This window comes from Dermacentor silvarum, chromosome 11 (assembly GCF_013339745.2).
Source record: "Dermacentor silvarum isolate Dsil-2018 chromosome 11, BIME_Dsil_1.4, whole genome shotgun sequence".
NCBI lineage: Eukaryota > Metazoa > Arthropoda > Arachnida > Ixodida > Ixodidae > Dermacentor > Dermacentor silvarum.
The window spans coordinates 3,565,711-3,593,549 of record NC_051164.1 but is presented as its reverse complement, the minus strand read 5'-3'; the positions used below and the strand labels follow the sequence as shown (position 1 = coordinate 3,593,549).

General features: G+C 51.5%; 1 protein-coding gene across 4 annotated transcripts in view; it reads left to right on the top strand.

The window, feature by feature from the left end:
* LOC119432389 (WASH complex subunit 2) overlaps positions 1–27,839 on the top strand; it is a 545,737-nt gene that overhangs the window by 469,822 nt on the left and 48,076 nt on the right. For all 4 annotated transcript variants that reach the window (XM_049658605.1, XM_049658606.1, XM_037699556.2 and 1 more), the window contains one exon: positions 17,489–17,683. In XM_049658605.1, coding sequence (XP_049514562.1) covers positions 17,489–17,683 — 195 coding nt within the window. The remainder of the gene's footprint in view (positions 1–17,488; positions 17,684–27,839) is intronic.

Genomic DNA, 27,839 nt, shown 5'->3' with positions numbered 1-27,839 from the left:
GATGCCATGCCGAAACCACGTTGGGCGCCAGTTATGTGGAGATGGGTTTGCACAAGGCTTACCCTACGAGCGACGGTTAGTAAAGGGCACGACGCTCCTCCACTCCGCAACGCACAAAGGCGCTAAGGCAGGGTTTGTCGACTCTCCGACACAGCGCAGAGAAGGCTCCAAAGTCAGATCACCAACAAACACGGGTTTATTCACCCAAGATACAGCACAGTGCGACAGTCACGGCGCTTACGGGCCAAGGCTCACCGCAAGACTGATCGAGTACGCACGCCCGCTTTGCTAGGGCTAACCGGGTAGCAGTCCGCCAAGCGCAAGAACGAGAAGTCGCGAGAACAAAGGTCTCATGTAACCACCTTGTCGCGGGCCTGTGAGCATCTGCCGCGGCGAGGAAGCGCTCAGCGTACGAGAGCTCGGATGGAGAGGGTGCCCGGGGGCCGCCGCGCGGGAGGCCAATCAATGCGCGTCCCGGTGACGTGTTCTCGCGGGGCAAGTCCAATCCCGGGAGGGAGAAGCACGGTTTGCACGGGAAAGTGGGTCTGGCGCGCTCGCCATGTCCGCCATGTTGCCATCACGGCGGCGGTTCCCGGAGATCGAGCTAAGCGCCACAGGCGAGCTGGGGGACGAGACGCGGGAAGGCACCTCGATCCCCACACGGTTTGTCGAAGCGATGTAGCGGATCCGTCTGACGCGGGGAGCGTGGGACTCGGTCTTGTCATCTGCTCGCGCACGGATGCTTGATGCCAGTGCACCACCCTTGCATTAGGTAGCTATATCTCGAGTATGCTAGCTGAACACGATGCCTGTCGCTAAACGAGACGGCAGCTATTACAACGTGTTCTCGCTAAGCTGGCCGGAGCGCCATGAGACAGGGACCGACCAGTACTGCCCCAAGGAGCAACAATGACTTTTTCGGCTGGTCAGGGAAGACTGCGCCTCCAAGGTCAGCGTAGTATTTATGCCTGCTGAGCGTTCCGCTGGGGAAATATTTTTAGCAGACGTCGTTTCTCGTCAGTTCTCGATCCTCGTTTCTATAGCTCTTGCCCATTCTTGCAGGCGTTCAATGTGATTTGGAACTTTGAAAGTTGGAGCGTTTTCCGCACAGTACTTATATCCGCTTTTACAGTTTGGGACGAAGCATCGGTGCCCCATTTTCAATAATCAGTGAACGCATACACAGAGAACACTTACATCGTATAGGAGCAGTGGAGGAACTGCAGAACTTGCAAAGGAATGATTCTGACTGCTCGAAGCGAGCGGCAGACTCTGCTCTACTCTGCTGTTCCGTCTGGCCACGTCTCCCCAAATGTGCCACAGAAATATAATTAAATATTGTTTCCCCGCACGGTAGCTATGTATCGCATACTCTGATCGGCACTTTTTATGGTGCATTATAATAAAGATAAACAAATTCTCATTTTTTGTTACACCAAAAAATAAGAAAAAGCACCAAGTGCAGTTTTCTATACGCGCATGGGTATGGTTGCAAATTGTCTGCTTTTTCTTTACGCGCCTGGCTACGATCGCAGATCGTCTGATCTTTCAAGTGTGCTAGTTTCTTGCTCTTATTGCCGCATAAGAAGCATGTGATCCTAAATTTAAATCTTGAAAAATGCTTTTATACCAAGACAGTCTACAGAGTTTTTATTCCTTGAGTGCAAACTGCGCTGGGCACAAATCTTTTTGCGGCATCCGACAACCCAGCGCAAAAGGTCAGTAGCAGACGACGACGTGCGCCATCGGAGAACAAATGTTTTTCTTCCGTGCCCGTGGTCACGCACGCGCCGCTCCGACCGCGAGGGTAGTAGTTCCTTGTGTCGCCACCAGGGGCACTGTGCCAGCGTTCACCACCAGCGATAGCATGTCTGAAGCTGTGTGTCTCCTCTTCTCCCAGTGTGACATTATCACGACAAGTGCTCACGCTGGCGCCGGCCCATTACCTCCTGTTATTCTTTCTCCGTGGCCCGAATGCACCTTTTTAATTTGTTTGCATTGGTTTATATGGTCCCTTGCCTTTGACACCCTCCGGTCACCGTTGGATTGTCACTTCGGTCGACCATTTAACAAGATATGCCGAGACTGCCTCTCTGCGATCCGGTACCGCTTCTGAGGTCACCGACTTTTTCTTGCGCTCCATCGTCTTGCGCCACGGAGCTCCTCGCGTTCTTCTGAGTGACTGCGACAAGGCGTTTATTTCTCAAGTTCTCGAGGAAGTTCTTTGAGCCACTGATACTGTGCACAAATCTTCTTCTACCTATCATCCGCAAACCAACAACCTTACTGAGCGCTTCCACCGTACGCTGTCTGAAATGATTTCCATGTACGTCTGTCCTGACCTCTTGAGGCTTATAGCGCATAAAAAAGACAAGGACGAAGGAAGAGGTGACACACACAGGTGCCTGTGTGTGTCACCTCTTCCTTCGTCCTTGTCTTTTTCATGCGCTATAAGCCTCACGATGTCATACCAACAAGCCCAAATCACTGCATTACTGTCCTGACCACACTGACTGGGATAAAATTCTTCCTGTTGTGGCATTCACATATAATACTGCCATTCAATGAATTATCAGCTACAGCCCTTTTTTCCTTGTCTATGGATGATCTCCTTTCACCATATTCAACAGATAATTCTTTTTAGCTTTCGTTTAGCTTTTTAGCTAAAAGAAATTCTTTGCAGACTTAGCTAAAAAGCTTCCCAAAGCTGTCGCCGATCATTTCAACCAACCAGGTCATAACTAGAGGCCGGATCTTTAGGCATTAAAAAAGCGCCTTTTAGGCGCCAAAAATAGGCAGGTGTCACCTTTACTTGGGAGTGTGGAGAGTTGCGTGCATGCGCTACTCTCGATGGAGGAGAGACACGACATGGGGCACAGCAAACGAGGATTTAATATGTACAGGGACGGTGAACACACGCGACACACAACACTAAAACCACAACTAAACAACTAAAGGCACGCAAAACTAGACATAACTCCGGCTGCCGTAAATGCCGACGACTCGCGTTGCCTCCTTTGTCGGTGGTGAGCTCATCGGTATCTCGTCGGTGATGCGCTCGTCAGCGATGGCGCTCGGCGTTACTTAGGCCCACCTGCCTAGGCCTAGCGTCAGGATGCGTCGCAACTTCTTCAGGAGTGCCGACGTGGCGTCCCGAGGAGAATCAAACGTGCCGGTCTGCCGCAGAAGGGGGATCCTCTCTGGGGTGCCTGGTCCTGCCGTGAGAAGCTGCAGCCCGTCCAGGAGCCTCGCCCGAACTTGCCGAGGTCGACGGCCACACCTTGGACGGCCAACGTCACGGACTCGGCCAGACCCCCAAGTCTCCCGTCGCCAGAGCGGAGCTGGCGATGCGACCTTCCTGACCCGGTGCCGCGTTGAAACTCCACGGACAGCGCCGTTCATCTCTCGACTATGCCTCGGTTCGTGCGCCTCGCGCTCTCGCGCCGTTCCGAACACCAGGCATCGCGTTCTCCTCTTCTTTTTCGCGCCACCGGCGGCCTCTTACATGTGACAGCAGGCAAAGCAACTTTTTAGGCCTCCAACGTCGTATATATAGGCACAATAAATTTTTACATAAATGCAAATAATTTCAAACAAAGACGTGCGCAACCTGTATCTACGACGGGAAAACAAGAAATGTTATTGTCTACGATGGCACAAAGGCGCCAACTGTTGAACATAGCCGTGCAATTGTCCCATAAAACTGCTGGACTAATGACTATCATTTGGCGTAATTCAACAAGCACACTGCTCATATTCATATTCAATGGCCACTGTACTCGAGCGTTGCATGAAGTGAAGCAAGCATTAAAAAGAATACTTGAAAGCTGGGAATACTGATTAAAAAAAGTGCTACTTTATGTCTGCCTGCCGCAATTAAATTAAGACACAACAAAAACAGACAAATAATAAATGCAAGAGACTACAATTTATTAAGAAATTAACATGTTCTTACCTGAGGACTGTTAGGTACAACTCTGGCAATTTTCTCATATACAATGACATTATCGGAATTGTACAGGCAAAACGCCCCAGCACTGCCAAATACACTTCCGCCCATTTGAAGTGCACGTGTTTGAAGAAATCTGTTTGGAGAGCACGCAGAACGTAGTCTAAGAATCACTATGAAGACTGTGGAAACAATAGCAAACTGCCACCATCTCCAGATTTTTGGATTCAGAATTGTTCCTTTTGTCACTGAGAATGATCTTGTACGCTGACAAGGAACGCTCAACGGCAGTGAACACCTTAAAAACTAAATTACGAACAAAACAAAAGCCGCTTGCACATCATATTTTTCTTTCTTCTTTTGCTCTTTACTCTCCCCTGACGGCTCTCCATGGTTTCGCATTCGCCAACCGCGGCGCGTCCCATTTCACTGCTGCTAGCGGTTGTTTTCTGAAAGTTGGTTGAACTAGATGACTAGGTTGAACCGCATAGAGTTCCGAACAGTCAATGTTGCCCGGTAACATGAATAACGGTCTCTAACTGCACCCGAAAGTGAAACTTGAGGCTAAATAGTGTTCTTATAGGCGCTGATATTGAAACCGTGCATCATTGCACGCAAACAACATGGACAAAAGAGGGAACACGTATAACACACACGAAGCGCAAACTATCAACAGTTTATTGCGAGAAGACCGTGACCTTATTTATACGTTGCCACAGGCAGTACAGCGCATGACACCAAGAGCGGAACCACTTCGACACACAAGAAATCAACACACGCGTGGTGTGCTATTCAAATACGCTATTTCCTTAGCTGATAAGGTGATAGATGCCATGCTAATACACTTATCTTTTAAAGTTGTGATGCAGTGGGCCTCAATAATGAGGCATGTCATATCATTGTTCGACTTTTCAATGATATGCACTCTTCGAACCTTGGTCTACAGCCGCATTCATCACAATGAAGTGCCGGCCACCCTCCCGTCCTGTTATTTACGCTGTTTGCATGCTCTCAGAGCTGGTCGTTGATGCAACGGCCTGTTTGTCCGACATAAAAACGCTTGCATGATAAAGGTATCGTATATACTACGCCGACACTGCATTTCACCAATTTGTTTTGGTTATTCTTGCCACATGCTTTCTTTTCTTTCTTGTTCGGGTTAGTAATTCGGTTAGAAGATCGGCCAAAAAGCTAACGTTCGAGTCGTGTTTTCCGCTCCGAATAAGCTTGGAAGAATTTGCAAAATTCTTCCAAGCAAATTCGCCCTAAATTTTGTCATTTTTGCACGAGCAGCAACCGGAAGCACCTTCTCTGCCGCGATGGAATGCGAAGCGAGCGCACGTGTGCGTGCGTGCGTGTGCGAGGCGGCCCTGCATCCCTCGACCCGGCGATCTGGCCGCCGCGGGCGTGACCTTTACCCCCCCCCCCCCCCCCCCTTCATTCAAATCTGATCCCGCCGCTTGCTGCAGCTGGCCTAGCCCGCCAAGCCGGCACTCTCTCCTTTTCCAACTGATGTTGCCGACGCGCTGGTACACGCTGTGGCACATCAGACTCGATGAGCGCAGACACGCGCTGTCAAATGCTGGCGGCGTGTGGAAGCGCCGCTGGAGAAGCGAGCGAAGTGACCTTCGTGCCATTGTCTATCGCTTCAACGCAAACTGAGCGCCGAGAACACACAGCACGCAGAAAGCTACGAGCCGCCAACGCACCTACACTGCTAGACTCTGCCCCAACGCAGATCGCTTTCACGATACGGCCCGCGCGACCGCACGCAGCCCCGCTATCCCGCCCCCCTCGCTCCCTCGCCGGTGCCTCGAGCGCAACGGAAGAAGGCGCGCTTCCTCCCTGCTTTTCTTGTGCGCGCGAGATTTAGACGCGGTCGTCGGCTCTCCTCGCATGTTTTCACTCGCACATACAGCATACGGCGCGCGGTGACTGCGTTATCACCCTTGGACTTTAGGTTACGGCCACGCTAGCGGCAAAAACACGCAGAAAAACGCGCATCAGAAACGCGCGGCAAAAGTGGCAGGAATCGGGGATCTTGCGGCGTGCCGCGCGAAATGGGTTCTGCGGCAAATGCCGCGTGCCGCGAGATGAAGAACCAATCAAGAGCGACGAGGGTGACGTCACAGAGCCATCACAACCGGAACGCCGCCGGTCGGCGCCAGGTTTTTAATCGACAATCGTCGTCTCTCGCATGAAACAACGAGCGCTCATGGTGTTGCTCGCCTGTTCGGAGAGCGCGGGAGATCCTATCGCGCTGCTGCGCGGCACCTTGCCGCTCGCTGCATGACGCGCATGTTTTTTACCGCTAGCGTGGCCGTACCCGGAATATCTATGAGCCAAAACCAATTTTAGAGCCAGAACGCGTCATGGACACCATCTTTATATGGCAAATACGGATCTCAAGGGCCATACTTTTGCTGGCGGAAACCGAAAATACGTCATAGTTGTCGCCCCCGGCACTTTGGGCGGCCAATGCCATCGTCAAGCCACCAAGCCAAGCGACATGAAAAGTCAAAATGGCCGCTCGGGCCAGCGCGGGGTGGCAGTTCGCAACGTATGATGCAGGAACGGTCCCACAGTTGCGACGCAACAGCGGGGTTACCAACGCATTGGGTTCTATGGGAGCTGTGCCGGGCCGGCCGAAAACGACGTAACAGCCGGAAAACGCAGCACCCGGTAACGTAACAGTGGGGTTCTACTATAACACTATACGACGCTACGACGCCATCCTGACGCTCGCTCTTCGTTTCCGATGCCTCGCGCTTGAACGAAACGACAGGCGTCCACGCATCCAGTACGTACCTGGTGTGACATTCCAAGGATGAGTGCTTCGACGAAAACGGAAAACGGGTGCGCGTTACAATCGAGGGCGCGTTAGAAGCGAGTAAATACGGTAAGCTTTTCATTTTCGAATTTTCGTGCCGAACCTGCATATAACGAAATCCTCTTTATAACAAAGTTTTTCGGGAATTTGTCAATTTCGTTATATCCAGGTTTAACTGTATAAAAACACTATAAAAGCCTTTCTTAACCTCTAATTCATGCTTATATATCAAAGTGGGGCGATAGGAGTGTAAAGTGACAAAAAAGGCATTTGCCTAAAATCCGGTCTCTAGTAATAACTTTGATGAATTTAAACTCTACATACTACAGTCAAATTTTTGTTCTGCGCAAGACAGGAAATATAGAAAATCATACCTCATCTATAAGTTCAGGACATTGCAACCAATAGGCATAAACATTTGAAAGGGAGCTTTAGAATCTATTCACTATGCTGAACTTCACGCTATAGGCAACAGCACTGAGTTATTTTTCATTGAGTTGCTTAGTTTTGTTTTTTTTTTTCCTTTTTCTTGCTCTCTTTCTTTGTTCTTTTTTTTCTGTTATTGGGTTATTTTTTTCTGGGATTGGGTTGTCAATAATATTCCAACCTCCCTGTTCTTTCATTCATTCCTTTCGTTCTTTTATTTATATATTTATCCCTTCTTTTTCCACCCATTTTCTGCCGCTACTTTTATTCTCTTTGTCAGAGAGATGATAGTTCACTGACCTCCACGGAGCAGATATCCCCCATCCACAAAAAGAGGAACCAATAATGTCACGTCAACCGGCTGACACACGGGACTGCTTCACATTCCTCCACCAACGTTCAGTAGCATATTATTTTTCCTTTCGAAACATTCTACACCCTCGCTGCTAATACGCCCACGCCCGTTACCCCACCTTACCCTCTCCCCTTTAGAAGAACCATACCTATATATACCGTGCTGAGGAGAGCATGTGTCACCTTGAAAAAGACAAATCCACTTGTCAAAACGTTGGCTCCTGCTTTCACCTTGTTCTCGTGTCTCGTACATGGGTGTATTTTTAAGCACTGCTACGCTGACTCATTATTTAGCTTCCAAGGTGCACTGTTTTTCTCGTATCCGAAACGGGCAGCAAGTAAGCCTTCGATACTGCAGCGTATAAGCAACTGCCTCGTTCAGCTGCCATACCGGCAACAGCGTTTCCTTGAGAAAACTGCGTGTTCTCTAAACCATACGCGCAATGTCCTAATCTATGTCTGCTTCATGGAACACACTAATCGGGTGCATGAAGAGAACACGAGGAATGATAAGTTAGTATTCAGCATAAGATCGCTCCCGTACTACGGTCTCCCGCTCGCTGTTTTCGAAAGTACATGGTCACTCATATCAGCGTGACTCAGAGTGATGCAGAAGTGCTTTCATGCAAGAAATCTGCGTGTTTTGCTACGTTTTGACATTGGTTGATGCCACTGTTGAGCGGCTAGCTTTGTAACATCTCAAGCGAACGACAAGCGGTCGCTGCACAGGTCGGTGCTTCGGACTGCTAGCGGCGTTCTTGCAGGATGTGCTCCACATCTTACAGTGAGTATGCGAAGCGCTTCCCCGAGAAGGGGTAAAACACCTAAAATAGCAAGCAGCACATGTAAAATCAGTGGTCTTCATGTTGCAGCGAGATATGTTGCACATGGGCGCTGGCTCTTGTGGTGGCGGGTCAGATGCGAACGGCGATTCGTGGCTATTGAATTCATCGGAATCGTAGCTGTCGCTGTTTGACAGGCCCGAACAGCTGCTGCAGCTGACATTGTCACCCAAAGGTCCAGTGCGGTCACAAATCAGCTGCGCTTCTGCTGTTCATTTCACTTTCCGCACGGGCGAGGCTGGAATGCCTTGTTTGCCTTCACCGCTGGTGTGCCATTTGGGGCGTCGCACAGAGGTTTGCTTGGCTGTTGGTCAGGATTTAGTTTTGTTTTTACACTTCATATAGGCACCGGGCGGCCGTCGTAAGGTGCCACCGGTGCGCCGGCAATATGCTGGCGAAGTGTGCCGCGAACGGCAACACTCAGAGCACTGGCATGTGAAGCAAACGAAGTGATTTGGCGCTACGGTTAAGGGCTGACGCACCGGAAAATGCATTTTCGTGTGTCTTCTTTCGAGAAAGGTCGTCACTTGTACGAGGCAGATCACATTCGTGGCATCAGGTAGTATATAAAGCAGAAAACGAGCGCAAATTGCAGTGCAAATGCACCACGCGAACAGAGCTCACCGCGGCAAGCTACGACGTGGAACTCCAGCAGTTGTATTCCAGATGTTATTTTGCTGTGCACGTTAACATTCTCGCGCATTTAATCTTGTAAATAGGCGAAAAACACAAAAATTATGGACAGAAAAAAAGGAGATATACTTCTTCCTTATTCTGTTTCTTGAGCTGCTTCGGCGATTGCACATGTGTCAGTAAGTTCCCATTCTCTGTCCGTTGTGGTTGTTTTATCTTTGCAATCATTCCCCATTCTTAATTGCTTAAAACTAGCCCTATCTCCAGTCATGGCCCATTTTATATAGCTTAGCGTGGCGGGAGCTATCGGTGGCGGCTAGTGTGAACACGTCACGGCATTGGCGTTCGCCGTCGATGCACAGCACAGTCATGTGCTGGACGCAACCAGAGTTGGGAATTGCTAGGAAAGCAAATGTACATTAAAAGGAAGACTGATACACTGATAAGACGGCAAAATAACTTCAAATCTGAGTGTTCGCCTTCGGTGCCCAAGCTCCGGGGCCGTTACACTGCGGAGGCAAAGACAGGCAAGTGGGACACGAAGCTTTTGCGTATGAACGGCTCTTTTATTAACTTTAGAACAACTAGACCATAGCAAATTAGCGACGGAAATGTACAGTGCCCAGAGATTGAAGCGCTGGCAGCGCGTGGCTGCCGCCGTTTTTTTTTTTTTTTTTTTTCGTGCCACAGGTGAGCGCTGTCACGAGCAAAAGCAGACGACGCTTGGTGCGTACGTGTCTTGCGCCTTGGCGCCGAGAAAACAACAAAGAACGACGCCTAGCTCGCACTCGCGAGGGGGGCTCGAGCAATAAAGAAGAAGGGTCGGGCAGTCCCTTCCTGGTCTCCACGGTGTCTGGATGCGTCTTACGCTGCCCCGGAACCCATAGAAACCGACGGCCACAACGGCACAACAGAATTGCTAGGAAGGAAAATGTACATTAAAAGGATGGCTGATACACTGATAAGACGGCAAAATGACTACAAATCTGAGTGTTCGCCTTCCGTGCCCAAGCTCCGGAGCCATTACACTGCGGAGGCGAAGACAGGCAAGTAGGACACGAAGCTCTTGCATATGAACGGCTCTTTTATTAATGTTAGAACAACTAGACCATAGCAAATCAGCGACGGAAATGTACAGTGCCCAGCGATTGAAGCGCGGGCAGCGCGCGGCTGCCGACGTTTCTTTATTTTTTTTTTTTATTTTCGTGCCACAGGTGAGCGCCATGGGACCAAATGCAGTGATAATGTGTTACGCAGGTTCTCGCTTTCACTCTACACCACAATGCATCAATTTGGTGTCCCCAGCACTTACAGTCAGTGCGAAAAGCGCTGGCGACCATGCGTTTCGAGTATCGCATTTCAATTGCTGAGCACTGTACGCGCTGTTGCCTACAGACGCACATATACCAACTTTACGCCTGAAAAATGCAATGCCGCAATGAACAACGATTGAATTGAATGGCCTAGCCAGCTTCAGTCATGTTTCAGTAACTGTTGGTGCACCCAAAAACGCAACATGTTTCATCAGACTTGGTTTCACCGCAGCACCTGCTGCGCGCGGCCTGGCCGCCACATGCCATTACATTCGCGGCGGCGCCGCATGAAGGCGCCACCGGTCCAAATTCATCCCGTGCCCGGTGCCTATTATATATAACATTGTTTTCAAATTTGCAGAACCATTCTAATATTAGATGCGTGACAGGGGGTCTCGGGAACCTAAAAATTTAATTATCTTGACACGATAAAAAAATTTCCGGAGTTGGCCTTTAATAGTGAGGCCGTTGTATGATTAGTTATAAAAGTGTTTCAGGGGTTGCTTTGCAGTTGCATTTTAATGCTGTAGCTGTGTCACAACTCGCAAACTGTTCACAAAAACTGTTCCTTAAGAACTTTTTGTATATCGCAGTGACATTATCTTTTGCGAAGTGTTTCTCTCTTTACCGCATGTTGGAGCAGAGAAGTACCTCCTTCATACCCTTACTTAAATAAAAATAGCAGAGGGATTTAGGGTTTATTGCTCACCTGTTGCAGAGTTTAGATAAGCCATGTCACATTGCTAGGTGCGTTTCCATTAGCCACAGCATCTGCCAATAGCACGAGGTCCTGCGAAAAGAAGTTTGCGATTGTGCTTTGGAAACACAATGGGCACACCAAAAATGAATTTTCAGGTTTTAAAAGCAAAAATAGGCGTTTATAGGCAAAAAGGCAAGAAATAAACAATTATGAGGACGCAATAAATTGAGTGCTAAACCAATCTTAAGCAATAATTTGTGCTCATACAACCAAAGGGTAGAGTGCGGTGTGTGGGAACAAATAGGAAATTGCCTATAATCTGATCTCTACTGATGAACATAACTCACGAGGCTTTTAATTGTCAGGCCATCCATCTTGTCAAACAAATATCTGCACTTGCCCCCAAAAAAAGACTTGAGCAGAAACTGAAGTCCACTCCATTCAAGTGTGGTTTCATTTCACTTTATTACCTTAAGGGCCCTTTCTAGATGGTGTTACATAGGGGGTGGATATACAAAAGAAATATTTGTTTGACAAAGGTGAAATCCGCGTTACATTTTGAAGAAATAGTGTCGGGCTGGGGATAGCAGCAATGCCGTGGGAAAGGTAATTCCAATCAGATGCTGCGCATGCGAAGAAGGCGTATGTTAGTATGTTCTTTGTCCCTTCCTTTATCTGTGGTTTGCAGGAGACAATTTAAAACAACTTAACCCCTTAACTGGGGAATTGTTTACTCAAGAAGAGATACACCCTGGGGAGCTGTTTCTCGAAATTTTCTTTTACACAAGAAAAGATAATTTTTTCAGAACTGATGCCCAACAAATAATTGTAAAACTTCATTTAACATCGTGTTGTGCTCTTTTTCACTTTGAGCTCAGTGCAGCACTCGGGGCCACGTCACAGTTGTGGGGATGCGCGACTCTCACGTCTCCTGTGGTCCGGCTTCACCGCGCGGCTGGGCGCCAGAGGCGGTCGTAGCGGTTGCGGCGCGTTGCGAGAGATGGCGCAAGTGTCGTGATGCTAACGTCACCGAACGGCGGGGTGACTTGGCAGAAAAAGGTCGAAGGCGCTCTCTCTTTTGGTTGGAATCGGTGAGCGACGCGGACGTCCCGCGCGTGCGCCGATCCACGCTTCGCCAGACATCTCGCGAGGCTCGGAGCGGGGCACCGGTATGGACGAACACGGATCGTTCGAACGCGCCACCGTTCGCGTGACTGTACACATGAACGACTAGGCGATGGTGTCATAGCATGGGGCGAACGTATTCGCTCGCTATCGGGTCACGGTGAGTCGGACTTACCTGATTTGTCGCGCGCCCATGTGAATGTTCTATTGCTTGTAATTCGGCTAGTGTGTATTAGTGTATGAAAGGTGCAATAAATGCCCTTGTGATTGTTTGCACTACTGTATTGTCGTTCCTTTGTCCCAAGAGCATGTGTGAGACCCCACATCTGGCGCCCAACGTGGACCTCTTGGGGCATCGGACGATAATTTTACCAGTTTTGCTCGGTTCGAGACAACCTTTGTTTCAACCGAAGCGTAGTCCTAGCGTGGATTTTGATCGCCAGTGTCGGCGGCGGGCTTTCTTGAGTGAGGCGACGGTTGCTGTAGCGTGTTTGAACTTTTCAGCATGCTAAGCTTTTTCGCGAGTGTCTTGAAGTACACTCGTCGGTACGAGATCCACGTGGTCTGCACCCTGGGAGAGCGAGGCCTAGTGCTCGCAGAGCATTGGCAAGCCTGAAGCGAGTGAGTACAGAAGCCTCGTGGGTGGTCCGAATTTCTTATGTAAATAGCTTCTTCTATCTCTTTGACTTCGGAAGTCGCGGCAGCCGGGTGGCCGCGGGCCACGGGTGCCGCTACGGGCTGACTGTTATTGCGGCCTGGCAGCTGGCGCTCCGACACCGTCTGGGACGGTGGGCGCCGTCAACTCGGATGCTGTGTGCACCAAGCGGGGTAGGACCACCTCACAGAGCTAACGTCTCCTCGCGGCTGCCAGTTGTGCCCATTTTGGCTGATGTTTTTTTTTTGGATGCCGGTTGTTGTCAAAGTAGCGACGCATTAGGCCTAAGGCTTTACAAAGCCGCCTGTCGCACGTTGAGGGACACAACCTGGTGGACCGTGGTGTTGAGGTGTCGCACATTGCTTCCCTCATTAGTCCGCCTCGCACGAATTGAAATTACTCGTTCGACTCAAGAAAGCAAGCTTTGTTCACGTGAACGTAGCATCTGAAATGCTAGCCGAATTGAACATGTACCACGTGGGCGATGCATGTGCCGAATTCCTCTCCCTTGCACTACTTTAGTATTTGTCGAGTGCGTTGAGTGTACGCAGCGTGAGCGGAGTCACCCCTGGTTTGCTGTCACCTGCACATCATCTGCGCTGCTGCCCCGGCCTACGAACGAGCTACCCCAGGCGATGCAGATGCCTGTGGCCAGTTCGGCGCAGCGATTTCGGCGGCCGCCTGTGTCCGGCTCGTTACCCTCTGCGTCTGGGAAAAGAGCTGGCAGTTACCAACGGCTACAGCGGCTCTCGCCGGCAGGGCGCGTCGGCGCAAGCGATGCTTGCTCGTGCCGACTTCTGCGTCGCCGTTTCAGGAGTCCTGTGCTGGAGTCGTGCCATCGAATCTGCAGAGCTGATGCTGTGACCAACGGACGCCAGCGGTGAACCCCAGAGACAATGTCGGCTCCCATGTTGTGGATAACGTGTGGACATTTTCTCGGCAGCGCCACTGTCGCATGTACTAACATTTGTTCGCGACGTGCGCGGTAATAGACCTTGTGACATGTTTCGCCGGAGTATGTGTAGTGATTTAAGGTTGGGGGGATGTGGGGACGCACGACTCTCACGCGCCTCCTGTGGTCCGGCTTCACTGCGCGGCTGGGCGCCGGAGGCGGTCGTAGTGGTTGCGAGAGATGGCGCGAGTGTCGCGATGCTAACGTCACCGAACGGCGGGGTGACTTGGGAGAAAAAGGTCGAAGGCGCTCTCTCTTTGAGTTGGGATCGGTGAGCGACGCGGACGTCCCGCGCATGCGCCGATCCACGCTTCGCCAGACGTCTCGCGAGGCTCGGAGTGGGGCACCGGTATGGACGAACATGGATCGTTCGAACGCGCCGAACGCGCCACCGTTCGCGTGACCGTACACGTGAACGACTAGGTGATGGTGTCATAGCATGGGGCGAACGTATTCGCTCGCTATCGGGTCGCGGTGAGTCGGACTTACTTGATTTGTCGTGCGCCCATGTGAATGTTCTATTCGTTGTTATTCAGCTAGTGTGTATTAGTGTATGAAAGGTGCAATAAATACCCTTGTGATTGTTTGCACTACTGTATTGTCGTTCCTTTGTCCCAAGAGCATGTGTGAGACCCCACACAGTCCACCTGTGGACTTCCACTTTCTTCAAAAACAAACCAAGTTCTTACCAGCTCCACTGCCACGTCATTCATTGGAATATGCAGCTGTCGTGATTGATTCTTCCAAGTGATTCTCAGTTGCTGTTTTTGCTGTCTGGGTCACTGACAAGCTCCAACACGTATTTATTATCAGTCATCACTATCCTCCGGTAACGCCGCAGTTTCACTGTTGGTAAAAGCACTTTGTGGATTCCATATTTCAAGTTCTGGCACAATTCACGCCAAAATCTATAGTTTCCGTGCCGAGAAAGTTGCACATCTGTGGACGGGCCATGAAGCGCTCCCCAACCCGTGCTCCCCACTTTGCTGTTACAAAAGCAAAGTGGTGCTATCTCGAAAACAAACATCTCACCACCACTCGCTATTTTTTCTGAGACATAGCAGAACATATTCTCCTTGAAGAAAATATAGAAGAAAACTTATTATTTATTACAAGAAAAAGAAAACAAGAGAATACTAAACAGCACACAGAAAGTACAGAAAAAACAAAAGTACAGTTAGCCAAGTTAGTCCACGCGAGAAATTCAAACCACTATCAGTCTAGAACAAACAAAGAAAAACTCAATCATTGAAAGTCTTAGTTACTCGGGCAGTGCCTTAACAGCATGCACTGGCACTTGCATTGACTGCCATAGTAGCATGGCGGGCAGTGGCATACAATGGACGCGGATGTGGGAGTCGAAGAACCAAGTCTAAGTGCAAGGCTGTCGGAGTCAAAGACCGTCCAAGTGCGACTGCTGAGTGACGTCTGTACTGATTCCTTGGCTCGCGGTTCCGCCCTGGTGCCTGTCACCAGCGTCGCTCCAGGCCTCCCCAGGTGACCTCTGCTCTCCACATGGCGGCCCAGGAGCAGGAACTCCATCAGCAGCAGGTGCAGCAGGAATAGACGAGCCCTATGCTCGGCGGATCTTTCCGGAGAAAGCTGGGGTCATCCTGGTTCTGTCGAGGCTCTCGGGTTAAGGTCTGAACCCCGACACCTACTTCGACACCAGCGACCTTCAAGCCCCGCGTCTCCGAGCGATCCCCTCTCTCCACATTCGAGTCTGTCTACTCCTCCCTGCTCATACTTCACAGCTGTGGTTTCGTGCCCACCACTGATTGGTTGGCCTTCTTTCCCCTTGGTCCGGCCGCTCGTGGCACTGCCCGCCAACATCGTCTTCTTTGTCGGCGACTCGATGGTGTTTGGAGCTGCTGCTCCTTCACGGTGTTTTGTCGCCGCATTTTCAACCCCAATACTCTCTACTCACTCATTACAGACGCAGCTAGAGCCCATATTTTAAAACGTTTCATTTTATTTTCCACTTTTATTGCGATAGCAATTATATGGACACTTCAACCGGATTTCTGCCGTCGCCGTCGCCGTCGGCGTCGCCATGAGGTTCCGTATAGATAAAATCTTCGCCGCGCGCCGTATGCCCCAGAGGCAGCGTGCGGGGACGCGCGCTATCACGGAGAGCGAACGCACTCAATCTCCCACGCGCAAGCAAGAAAGCGGAAAGCCAGCGCCGGAGTGAGCAGGGGGGGGGGGCACTTCTCTGCCAACAACCGTGCTCGTCGCTCGTCCGCACAGTCTCTTATCTCTCCCACGCGCAAGCAAGGAAGCGGGAAGCCAGCGCCGGAAGGAGCGCGGGGGGGGGGGGGCGCACTTCTACGCTGCCAACAACCGCGCTCGTCGTTCGTTCGACCGCACTGTCTCTTATCTCCACACGGCTCTGACCTTTATGCGCATTCGCCGCTCAGTTTCCGTTGAAGCGATAGACCGCGCGTACCTTCGCCCCCTGCTGCGGCGTATATATCCGCTCGCTGCCAGCGTTTTGACGGTCGTTGTCTGCAGTCATTCAGTGTGATCTATTCATGTTTGTTTGTGCGCGCTCACACCACGCTTCTTCAATCAGTTAGTAATAGTCGGGCCACATTTTCCAACGCACGCTACACATGCAATGCTGCCCGGGTCGGCAGTGGAGCGCTACAGGTGTGTCCCTTCGCACGCGCTGCCCACGGGAAGCGCTTCTCATCAACACCACCGTTTCACACGCGCCTTCTCGTGGTCATCGAGTCTCTCTTCATGTCGGTCTACTTACGCCGCAGCACACCTGCTTACTTAATCAGCTCATGTTTACTACAATTCATATTGCTACCAAAGCCGCTCACCTTACTTCGTATGACATTGCTGTGTTGCTATCGCATTCATCGCTTCGCCCTTAGGGCGAAACTGTGACATTTTTATTATCCCAGCAAGGACGGCTGTGTGGCGGCTTCCAAACCAGAAGAATCAAAAATGCCATTGATTGTTAGATAACACGTCCCCAGGCTCGTACTGAAGGTGAGGCATGCGACGGGAGCACCCGTAAAATCTTAGTGGCTCCCACCCATCAAAAAAATTAAGCGAATGAGGAATTTGCAGTAATTGATTATTAGTTCGCTGGACGAGTTTCTTTCAGTACTCACTTGTCTCGCAAAAAGAGATGCACGTGTGGCAGTACCGTTCGTTTGCGAGCACCTGCCTGTAAACAAAGTAATTTACGAGACAACCATGCTGGCTAGTATCTCAGGGTAATGGTTAGAGTGATAAGAAACGAGATGCAAATCACGTTTCCTGACATCCGTAACTCGAAAGGCGCAAGAATGCCGATTGTAAAGTGCACAAGTGCGGGTGTGAGCACGAGGCAGTACACGAGGCGAAGCAGGCCCATACTACCGCAGCTGCAGCCACTATTAAGGGAAGCAAGAAATCTGTTTTGTTGGAAGCTCATGGACGGCAGCACAATAAAATTTCTTTATGAAAGTCATGGAAGGTTGCAGCACCTCCAGTGGCAACACTAGGCAGAGCTTTGTTATGACAAGGCACGATTGTCCAAACATTTGATCGCCACCTCACATGTACAGCCGTGACCACTTAGGATCACTTGTTTCCACCACTGTACCTGTATGGCAGTGACGTTCAAAGGGAACGTAGAGCTGTAGGAAAGAGAGCTGACTGCGTGCTTTAAAGATGTATCTTTGCAGTTACTTTTGCAACAAACATGCAGGTGACACATTCCAGGTCGAATGCAGAGGCGGCTATCGACCCAGCTTCATCGAAGCCAGCCTTGATGGTTGTCAAATCGCCGTCCACAGAAGAAGAAGACCTTTTTGCTGTAAACAGCCTTCAGCCTGTGCCAGCAGAAGCCAGGCACAAGCCATGCCAAGCAGTGCCATCTGTGGCCACTGCAGCTGGGTCACAGGTAAACTACGTTCTCCGTTATGAGGGAGGCAAAGGACGTGGCGCATCACAAGCAGAAGCACACACATTTGTGTGTGCGTCTGCTTGTGTCCTGTTTCTGATGCCTTTTGCCTCCACCATCAAACCCAATGTGCAGCGTTACACCCACCGAATGCACCAGCATTTCTCTTCGCTCTCATTGGCTAGACTAGTCATTGTCTTGTTAAGCCTAATTTGGAAAATTTAGGCTGACAGATACCATGTGGAATGCAACACGTTGCATTAAAAACGTAGCTTCATTCGTGGGGGCTTCAATGGGAAGGTTGCTCAGAAGCAAAAAATGGGTGAGCTGGTATGGAAGCGTGGCTAATTCAGAATGCTAAAACTACAGTTAAACCTGCTTATAACGAACCTCCATATAACGAATTCCTGGATATAATGAAGTTTTTCTATTCCCCGCCGTTGCTCCATAGAAGCACATGTATGCGAGACCTCTACATAACGAAGTGGCAGCGGGAGACCCCCTCGAAATAACGAATTTTCCCTGCCAACAGTCTAGAGATTTCGCCCCAAATTTTGTCATTATTGCGCGAGCAACAACCGGAAGCACCGTCTCCGCCGCGACGGAATGCGAAGTGGCGGTGTCGCGCTTGGCGCGCTCGGATACACGGCGACTGCGAGGCGAGAGCGAGCGCACGTGTGTGTGCGTGCGAGCGTGCACGAGGCGGGCCTGCACCCCTTTTGCTGCAGCTGGCCTAGCCTGCCAAGCCGGCATTCTCCTTTTCCAGTTGATGTTGCCAAAGGGAAAAAATTTTTTTTTGCTTTTTTCAACGCGCTAGCAGCGCGACTCTTTGGTTACTGCACAAGTCTCTGCGCTTCACTTCACTAACCTGACACTATATAGGTGACACTATACGACGCCATCGGGTCACTCGCTCTTCATTTCCGACACCTCGCGCTTGGGCAAAACGACACGCGTCCACCCATCCAGTACCTGGTGTGACATTCCAAGGATGAGTGCTTCGACGAAGAAACGCAAGATATTGACTCTTGAGGACAAAATGGCCAACTTGGACGCCATTTCTGAAGGCCAAGAAACGAAGGATGTAGCTGTCAAACGAAAAACGGGTGTGCGTTACAATCGAGTAAATACGGTAAGTGTTTCTTTTTCGAATTTTCTTGCCGAACCTTCATATAACGAAATCCTCTTTATAACAAAGTTTTTCGGGGATTTGTCTATTTCGTTATATCCAGGTTTATCTGTACGCCCCTCTGCTACCCCTTGGTCATTCCCCGTTGTTTTGATTCGCAAAAAAGATGGCTCTGTGCAATTTTGTGTCGACTACCAAGCACTCAACAAGATCACACGCAAGGATGTATACCCTATGCCTTAGATTCCCTGCAGGGTGCTGAGTACTTCTCGAGTTTCGATCTGCGTTCCGGCTACTGGAAGATACCTATGCATGAGGACGATAAAGAGAAAACAGCGTTTTCTACACCAGATGGGCTCTACGAGTTTAATGTCATGCCATTCGGCCTCTGCAATGCGCCCGCAACGTTCGAGCGCATGATTGACACCGTTCTTCGTGGCCTGAAGTGGAAGACTTGCTTGTGCTATCTGGACGATATTATTGTTTTCTCGTCAACCTTCTCAGCACCTGAGACGTTTGCACCAAGTTCTCATGTGCCTTGCCAACGCTGGACTTCAGCTAAACTCCAAGGAATGCCATTTTGCACGCAAGACAATCAAGGTGTTAGGTCACATTGTGAGCAAAGATGGCATTCTTCCTGATCCTGACAAGGTTTCGTCAGTTCTGCACTTCCCTCGTCCTGAAAAGACTAATGATTTGGGTAGTTTCTTAGGCCTCGCTTCTTATTTTCGCCAATTCATACGAGACTTCGCCTCAATAGCGTCACCTCTGCACAAATTACTGGGTTCTAATGTTCCCTTTGTGAGGTCTCCCGAATGTGAATCTGTGTTTGCTCATCGGAAGCGCGTTCTTACATCTGAACCAGTACTTCGCCATTTTGATGAAGCTGCTCCTACCCTCCTGCATACGGATGCTAGTGGTCACGGCATTGGTGGCATTCTCCTACAGCGAGACGACTCTTTAGGTGAGAGGGTCGTCGCGTACGCAAGTCGCGTTCTGACAAACGCCGAGAAGAATTGCACCATTACGGAGCAGGAATGCCTAGCTATCGTTTGGTCTGTGCAGAAGTTCCGACCGTATCTTCACAGCCGCCATTTTGTCATCGTTACAGACCATCATGCATTATGCTGGCTTTCGACGCTGAAGAACTTGTCTGGACGACTTGGTCTGTGGATTCTTCGTCTGCAAGAATACGACTTTACTATTACCTACAACTGCGGTAAAAAACACCAGGATGCAGATGCGTTTTCTCGCTGTCCGCTTCCTGCGACACCATGCAATAATCCTCCAGCTACCTTCCGTGACAAGCTTCGGCACGATCTTTATCGTTGGTCCCTGTAGACGAGATGCCTCCACACGACAACAGATTCTTCCAATCTCACCAATTTGCTGACTCTTACTGTCGGTGCATCATAGACCACCTTCAAGGAGCTTCACGCCCGCCTTTGTCGACAGCTGACGCAATTCAAGATTGACAACGGTGTTCTGTACCGCCATGGCTATCACCCTGGCGGTCAATGCTGGGTTCCTGTCCTGCCACGCTCTCTACGTGCTGATGTCCTGCAGGCTTCTCACGACAACATGACTGCTGGTCACCTTGGTTTCCAGAAAACCTATGACCGCATCAAACAGACACTGTTTGATGCTTCTACTGGCCCGGCTTCCACTGGCCCGGCTTGTCCGCCAGTGTAGCAAGATATGTCGCTTCCTGCGCCCTTTGTCAGCATTGAAAGCTCCCTACATCAGCCCCAAGTGGACAACTGCAACCGGTTCCATGTCTGTCGCAACCATTTGAAGTCGTTGGCATTGACCTGTATGGTCCTCTTCCTCTAACTCTCACCGGTAAACGATGGATTGTGACAGCCGTTGACCACTTGACACGCTACGCCGAAACAGCTTGGGTAAGTTCTGCCTCTGAAGTTGCCGAATTCATACTTCAAGCCTTAGTACTGCGTCACGGTACTCCTCACGTCATCCTGAGCGACCGTGGAAAAGCATTCCTCTCGCAACTTGTATACGAAGTACTCAGAGCCTCCAGAACCACCCACAAAACTACCTCCAGTTACCATCCACAAACCAATGGCCGATCAGAGCGATTTCATCGCATGCTATCAGACACGATAGCCATGTACTTCGAACTGGATCACAGAAACTGGGACACAATTTTACCATTCGTGACTTTTGCCCCCTCCGGAATTCTCCTGGGGATCCGTAGCCCAGCCCCCCCGCCGCCCCTAAACTGTCATTACTGGAGTTCTGGTACCCACATAATTTGATGATTCTCTTGCGTCACCTCTACATTTTCACTTTTGTTGTGGCTAAAAGCTTACGGCACCATTGTTGGCGCGGACATGCACCGCCTTTTAATTAATACTTTCGCTTTATTATTGCGATAGCAATTATACGGATACTCCAAAGCAGATTTCTGCTGTCGCCGTCGCCGTGACGCCGTCGTCGTCGTCGTCGTCTATTGACGTATGACGTCAATAGAGATGAAATCGTCGCCGCGCGCCGCCGAACGCTGTATGTGCGAGTGAAAGGGCGCGAGGGACGCGCGCTTTCACGGGGACTGAACACACGGCGGAGAACAAACGCGCGTTCTGCGCCGTGCTCCCTTAAGGGCTGCAGAAGTAGGCGTCTCTTTCCTCCTTTACAATCACCTATATGTAGAGCAAACGCGCCTTCTTCCGACGCGTGAAAGGCCGTGGGGGCGAAGGGAGGCGACGTTTAGCTGCGGCACCAAGTGCTTATTTAAATCAGAGGCTCCAGCAACAGTCACCAAGGCCGCACGCATTTTGTGCGAACGCGCGCAAAACGCCGACGGCGTCGACAACAGATCTGCGGGTTTCCGGTGCTGCTGCATGTCCAAGTTTATACAGCTGATAAAGCTACTATCATTACTCCGTATAGCTGTCTACAAATTTGCTATCGCAATTGATGCTTCGCCTTTCAGGTGAAAATGCGACAACATTTTTAGGCAAATCCTGATTATAAGAGGACAAGCGCATTATAAGCACCAGCGGCGGCTACCTCATCTGCGTTTCCTCACTTTAACATTTTTTTTTTATTTCCGCTGAGAACACCACGCACAGACACAATATATTTGAATATATACAAAGGACAAGTTTATTATATTTTTTAAAGACAAGGAGGTAGTCAACTAAATGGATAGCCTATACCTAGAGAATGAATATTGCCACCTGTAGGTAGTGGGTTGAGGGAAAGAGTGGGTCGAGCCGAAGAGAACAAAGAAGACCGCGCGTCTCTTTCCCTGCTCGAGCCAGCCCCGTCGATCGCGGCTTCCAAGAGCCAGCTGCTCTACGGTTATTAAACCTTCAGGACTACTTCTCGAGGCTCGTGACAAACTGGTGGAGGTGCTGGGTAAGCGTCCTCACGGATGTTGCAGACCCCTCCAAGGATCCGCGCTACGAATCCAGTGCCTGTCGACACTCCCGTGCATCGGGCCAGCTGCAGGATCAGGGGACTGTCCCCAGAAGTCGTCGACACTACAGTTCCCACCACATCAACCGGTATGACCAGCGCTTCCCTTCAAACCGCCCCAACCGGTACGGGAAGCACAATGTTGAACCGGTACACACTTGAGAGCCCACGGATCCCGAAGACGTTTCATGGCACAGTGTTCGAAGACGTCGAAGACTGGATGGTCGACTTCGAGCGCGTAGCCTCCGTGAACGAATGGAATGACATGAAAAAACTCAGACACGTCTACTTCTACCTGGAGGATGGCACGCATACGTGGTTTCAGAATCGCAAGGAGCAACTGACGTTGTGGCGCGAGTTTTGTCGTCAGCTCTTGGAGACCTACACCAGTGCTCATCGCCACGAACGAGCCGAACGAGCGATTCAGGCCCACGCCCAGTTGCCAAACGAAACTGTGACCACGTACGGCGAAGACATGACGCGCCTCTTCCGACGAGCGGATCCAAGAATGACGGAGGAGAACAAGTTACGTCATCTGATGCGCGGGGTCGAGGAGCAACTCTTCGCTGGCCTCGCCCTCCGAAGACGGTCGCGGAGTTCTTGTCCGAGGCCGTGACCATGGAAAAGATGCTTCTGCATCGCTCGAGCTTGTATGAGCGGCAAGCGAACAGCATGTCTGCTGCTGACATTTTCACGGCCATAGGAAGCAACAGTGATTGTCTGCGAGAACTCATCCGCTCTGTCGTGCGTGAAGAGTTGCAAAAGGCCGCCATAACACCGCAACCTACGGTAAGCTCCATAGCGAGCATTATCAAAGACGAACTGCACTAGGCGCTCCGTGACACCTTGCCTCCTGCTAACGCTGCAGCAGTACCTCCTGAATACCCCCGTGCGACCTACGCGGAAGCCCTGAAGCGCCCTGCTTCCTCTCCGCCGCTATTCATTCGTGCTCCTCCTACGGTGTCAGTTCAGTCGGTGCAGCCGATACCGTACTACGACGCTGGGTACACGCTGCCGTCCGTTGTTCATGCCGCTCCATTTGCCCATCGTTCGGAGCAAGCGGTTCACTATGTCGACGATAGACGCCCGCTCCCTCGGAAGTCGGATGTTTGGCGCACACCTGATCATCGGCCTCAGTGCTTCCACTGCAGTGAAGCTGACCACTTTTGCCGCCGGTGCCCATACCGGCGCCTTGGGATTCGCAGCGTTTCCGCATACTCGCCGCCGCCCTGATACGGCCAGTGACCCCGGGACATTCAGGAATACCTGTCCCAGCAGCGCTTGCCACCGCCTGCCAGGCGGCAGTCGCGTTCGCCGTCTCCGAGACGATTTTCACCTCCGCCCCAGCGGTATTCTCCCGAGCGGTCGACCACTCCCCGCCGGGAAAACTAACTGAGGTGATCTTTAGGGGCGAGGTCGCTGACGGTCGAAGCACTGAAGACCTCCAACGGACGCAGTTACAAAGAGATACCGATCCGACATCACCTGCAGCTGAACGGGACGACCGACTTTCGCTCGATATACCAGTTAGTGTTGACGGTTATGCCATTAGTGCTTTAGTGGACACCGGTGCAGACTACACGATACTAAGCAGGAAAATAGCAACACAGCTGAAGAAAGTGATCACGCCCTGGAATAACTCGCAGATTCAGACGACTGGCGGCCACGTCGTTACTCCACTGGGCGCCTGCACAACTAGAGTTGAGATTCAAGGATATACATTCGTAGCGAGCTGCCTTGTCTTACGCGAATGCTCCCGCGACATTATTTTTGGGGTTGACTTCCTGCTGGAGTACGGCGCGATTATCGATCTGCAAGAGCGTCGTATCACGTTCTCTGCCGAACGAGCAATCGACGTGCAAGACGGCCAACGGCGCGACGACGTACTTCGTGTTTCTGCAGACAGTGTAACGCTTCCTCCACGAGCCAGTGTCCTCGTCGACATCACATGCTGTGGCTTACGCGATGGCGAAGCGGTGGCCAAAAGTAACTTGGAACACCTACTGAAGCAAGGTGTTTGTGTGGCTCAAAGTGTTATACAGATTTGTGCTAGTTATACACAATTGCTTGTTACCAACTTTAGCTACGCGCACCGACACCTGTTCTGCGGCACTTCGTTAGCGTTTGCAGACGCAGTAGCAAACGTTAACAACTGTTTCACGTCGGAAGTAGTGGAGACAGCAGACACGTCTCTGGGCCATCTCGATATCAATTCTGAACTGTCCACCGATAGCCAGACAGCACTGCACAATTCAGGACCTGCTTCGCACATTCTTCCAAGGTACACCAGACTTCCGTCACTAAACACAGGATCATCACGTACGAAGACGCACGCCCGATACACCAGCAGCCTTACCGCGTGTCGGCAAAAGAACGCGAAGCCATACGTACGCAAGTCCGGGAGATGCTTGACGATGATGTCATCGAACCTTCCAACAGCCCGTGGTCGTCTCCGGTCGTTCTTGTCAAAAAGAAAGACTGAACGCTACGCTTCTGTGTCGACTACCGCAAGCTCAACAACGTGGCTAAAAAGGACGTGTACCCGCTGCCACGTATCGACGACTCGCTAGATAGACTACGGCGCGCCCAGTACTTTTTTCTTCTCTCGATTTAAAAAGCGGGTACTGGCATATCGAGGTTGTGGGAACCCTCGGGTCCCCTAACCGCCGCACGGGCAGCGAACGTCGCGTCAAGCGCATGCGTGCCAGGGAGAGTTGGGAGAGGGGAAACTTTCCTTCCGCGGGCGGCGCGCGGGAATCGCAAGCGCTATCAGCGCCACCGGGTGGGTCACGTGAGATCCCGCTGATATCGCCCAGGTCTCTTTGGTCTCCAGCAAGCGGCGATGGCGGAAGTCTCCGCCGCCGCTCCCGTATTCCCGCACGTGGTTAGTCAACCACGTTCTTGCCGCGGCAAACGCCGCGGCCCCCCCGTATTCCCCAGTTGGTAAGTCGGATGCCCTTCTTTACCTAGTGTATTATTCTCTTCGAGGGAACCCTCAGCGATGTCAACTATAGCTAGCTGGCCTGCTCGAAGTGTTAGTTGCAGTCGTAATAAATGCTTTCCGAGTGTACACGTGGTTGTCGTCTTTTGTTTCCTCGAGCTTGTACCGGACCGCGGTTGATGCGCAGGCATGCGCCAACCGCGGGGCTCGGTGTGTCGAGGCAGAGGGCCGTTGGCATTCCCCCCATATCCCGACATTTTTGGCGTTCCCAACGTGGGGCAAGCTCTTGGAAAACGGGACGACGATCGGTTCGGATGCGCGGAAGCCTGAAGGCTTTGTCCGGACCAGCGTTAGGCCTCAGCCGAAGGCGTGATTGCTAGCTAGATCTGTGTGTGCTTTCTTGAGGGCGAGTTAACGCTGCGCCAGTGTCGCCGAACTCGTGTAGACGCTGAGATTTGCAGCAAGTTTTCTTTTAAGAGTACGCCCGAAGCGAGTGAGTGCAGCAGCCGACGCGGTGGTCGATTTTCCCTGTACATATGTAAATAGCCTCTTTTCTGTATCTTTGGCTCTGGGAGCTGGGCGCCGGAAACGCTGGCTAGGACGTCAGCGGGGCGCAGTCCCAGGAGTCTGCTCGGAAGCTGCGTGTTGAGCAGCGAGCGGGGACCACTTAGCTAGGCCTGCATATCCTCGCGGCGGCTCATTGGATCCCTTTATGGGTCTTTTGTGGCATTGGTATCCGTCATGGACGCGATTAGGCCTAAGGCTCTGTGGAGCTGCCGGTCGCATGTTCGAAGACGACCATGCCGTGACATTTAGCGGGTGCAACCGGATTCGCTAGTTCTACTATACTCGCCCGAGCGGAGAAACCTCGTTCGAAATAGACAGCTTATTTTGTTCAGATGAACTCAATATTTTGCTGGCGGAATAACAGAAATCTCGGGGGACCAGAGAGCGCTTTGTTCATACGAGCATCGCCCACGCTGCGCTGTATCGGACCGGAAAAATTCGGTCGAAGCGAATAACTTCATTCAAACGAACTGGATTGTTTTTTTTTCTCGTTGCCGCATAAAGCTATGCGGTAGACGGGTGGTTCAGCATCGTGTCAGACGGCCGACGGTGCGGCGGCCTCTACTGCCTTAATTCTAAGTGTTTGTGTAGTGCATTTGAGCGACTTTGCAGAACGAGTGAAGCCGTCATGACTTGGTATTGCTGCCATGGTCCACGTCTCTGCCTGCTGTCTCGGCCCCTCCCTGTTCGCGGCCCGATGCAGCAGCCACGAGGAGGGAGGCCTACCATCATACTCCCACGAGGGTGCGTCGGTGCGAGGTTCATAGTGCCGGCGCGCGCGCCGCTTCGAGAAAGTCCTGACCCGCTGTTCCCGGGTGGACATTGCGGCGCGCATCTTGAGGGCAAGCCATCTTCAGCCCCCGTCATCGTCAACCACTGTGACGGCTGCCACATGTGGGCGGCCGCCACACAGGACTGTGCTGCCTATCAACGTGGATTCGGACATTTCCTGCCGGAGTTTACCATCGCATCTGCCCGGATACTTGGTCAATGCCGTCGTTCCAGCGATTTCTCCGCCGTAGGGCAATATTTAAGGGTGGAGGGATGTGGGAACCATCGGGTCCCCTAACCGCCGCACGGGCAGCGAACGTCGCGTCAAGCGCATGCGTGCCAGGGAGAGTTGGGAGAGGGGAAACTTTCCTTCCGCGGGCGGCGCGCGGGAATCGCAAGCGCTATCAGCGCCACCGGGTGGGTCACGTGAGATCCCGCTGATATCGCCCAGGTCTCTTTGGTCTCCAGCAAGCGGCGATGGCGGAAGTCTCCGCCGCCGCTCCCGTATTCCCGCACGTGGTTAGTCAACCACGTTCTTGCCGCGGCAAACGCCGCGGCCCCCCCGTATTCCCCAGTTGGTAAGTCGGATGCCCTTCTTTACCTAGTGTATTATTCTCTTCGAGGGAACCCTCAGCGATGTCAACTATAGCTAGCTGGCCTGCTCGAAGTGTTAGTTGCAGTCGTAATAAATGCTTTCCGAGTGTACACGTGGTTGTCGTCTATTGTTTCCTCGAGCTTGTACCGGACCGCGGTTGATGCGCAGGCATGCGCCAACCGCGGGACTCGGTGTGTCGAGGCAAAGGGCCGCTGGCATCCCCCCATATCCCGACAAGGTAGACAAACGCGACCGCGAGAAAACAGCCTTTGTGACTCCAGATGGGCTCTATAAATTTCGAGTGCTTCCTTTTGGCTTGTGTTCAGCCCCGGCTACTTTCCAGCGAATGATGGACACTGTCCTTACTGGACTGAAGTGGCAGGCCTGTCTTGTGTACCTGGATGATGTGGTCATCTTCTCTGAAACGTTCGAGCAGCATCTTCACCGCCTACGGAGTGTGCTCGAAGCCATCCGATCAGCAGACCTCACACTTAAGCCCGAAAAGTGCCACTTTGGTTATGAAGAGCTCAAGTTCCTCGGGCATGTAGTAGGCACCAAAGGGGTCCGACCCGATCCAGACAAGCTTGCCGCTGTGGCCGCGTTTCCAGCTCCTGCCGATAAGAAGGCCGTCCGGCGCTTCCTGGGTTTGTGCGCCTACGATCGCCAGTTTATTAAACCCTTTTGAAGATAGCGGAACCCCGGACTCACCTTA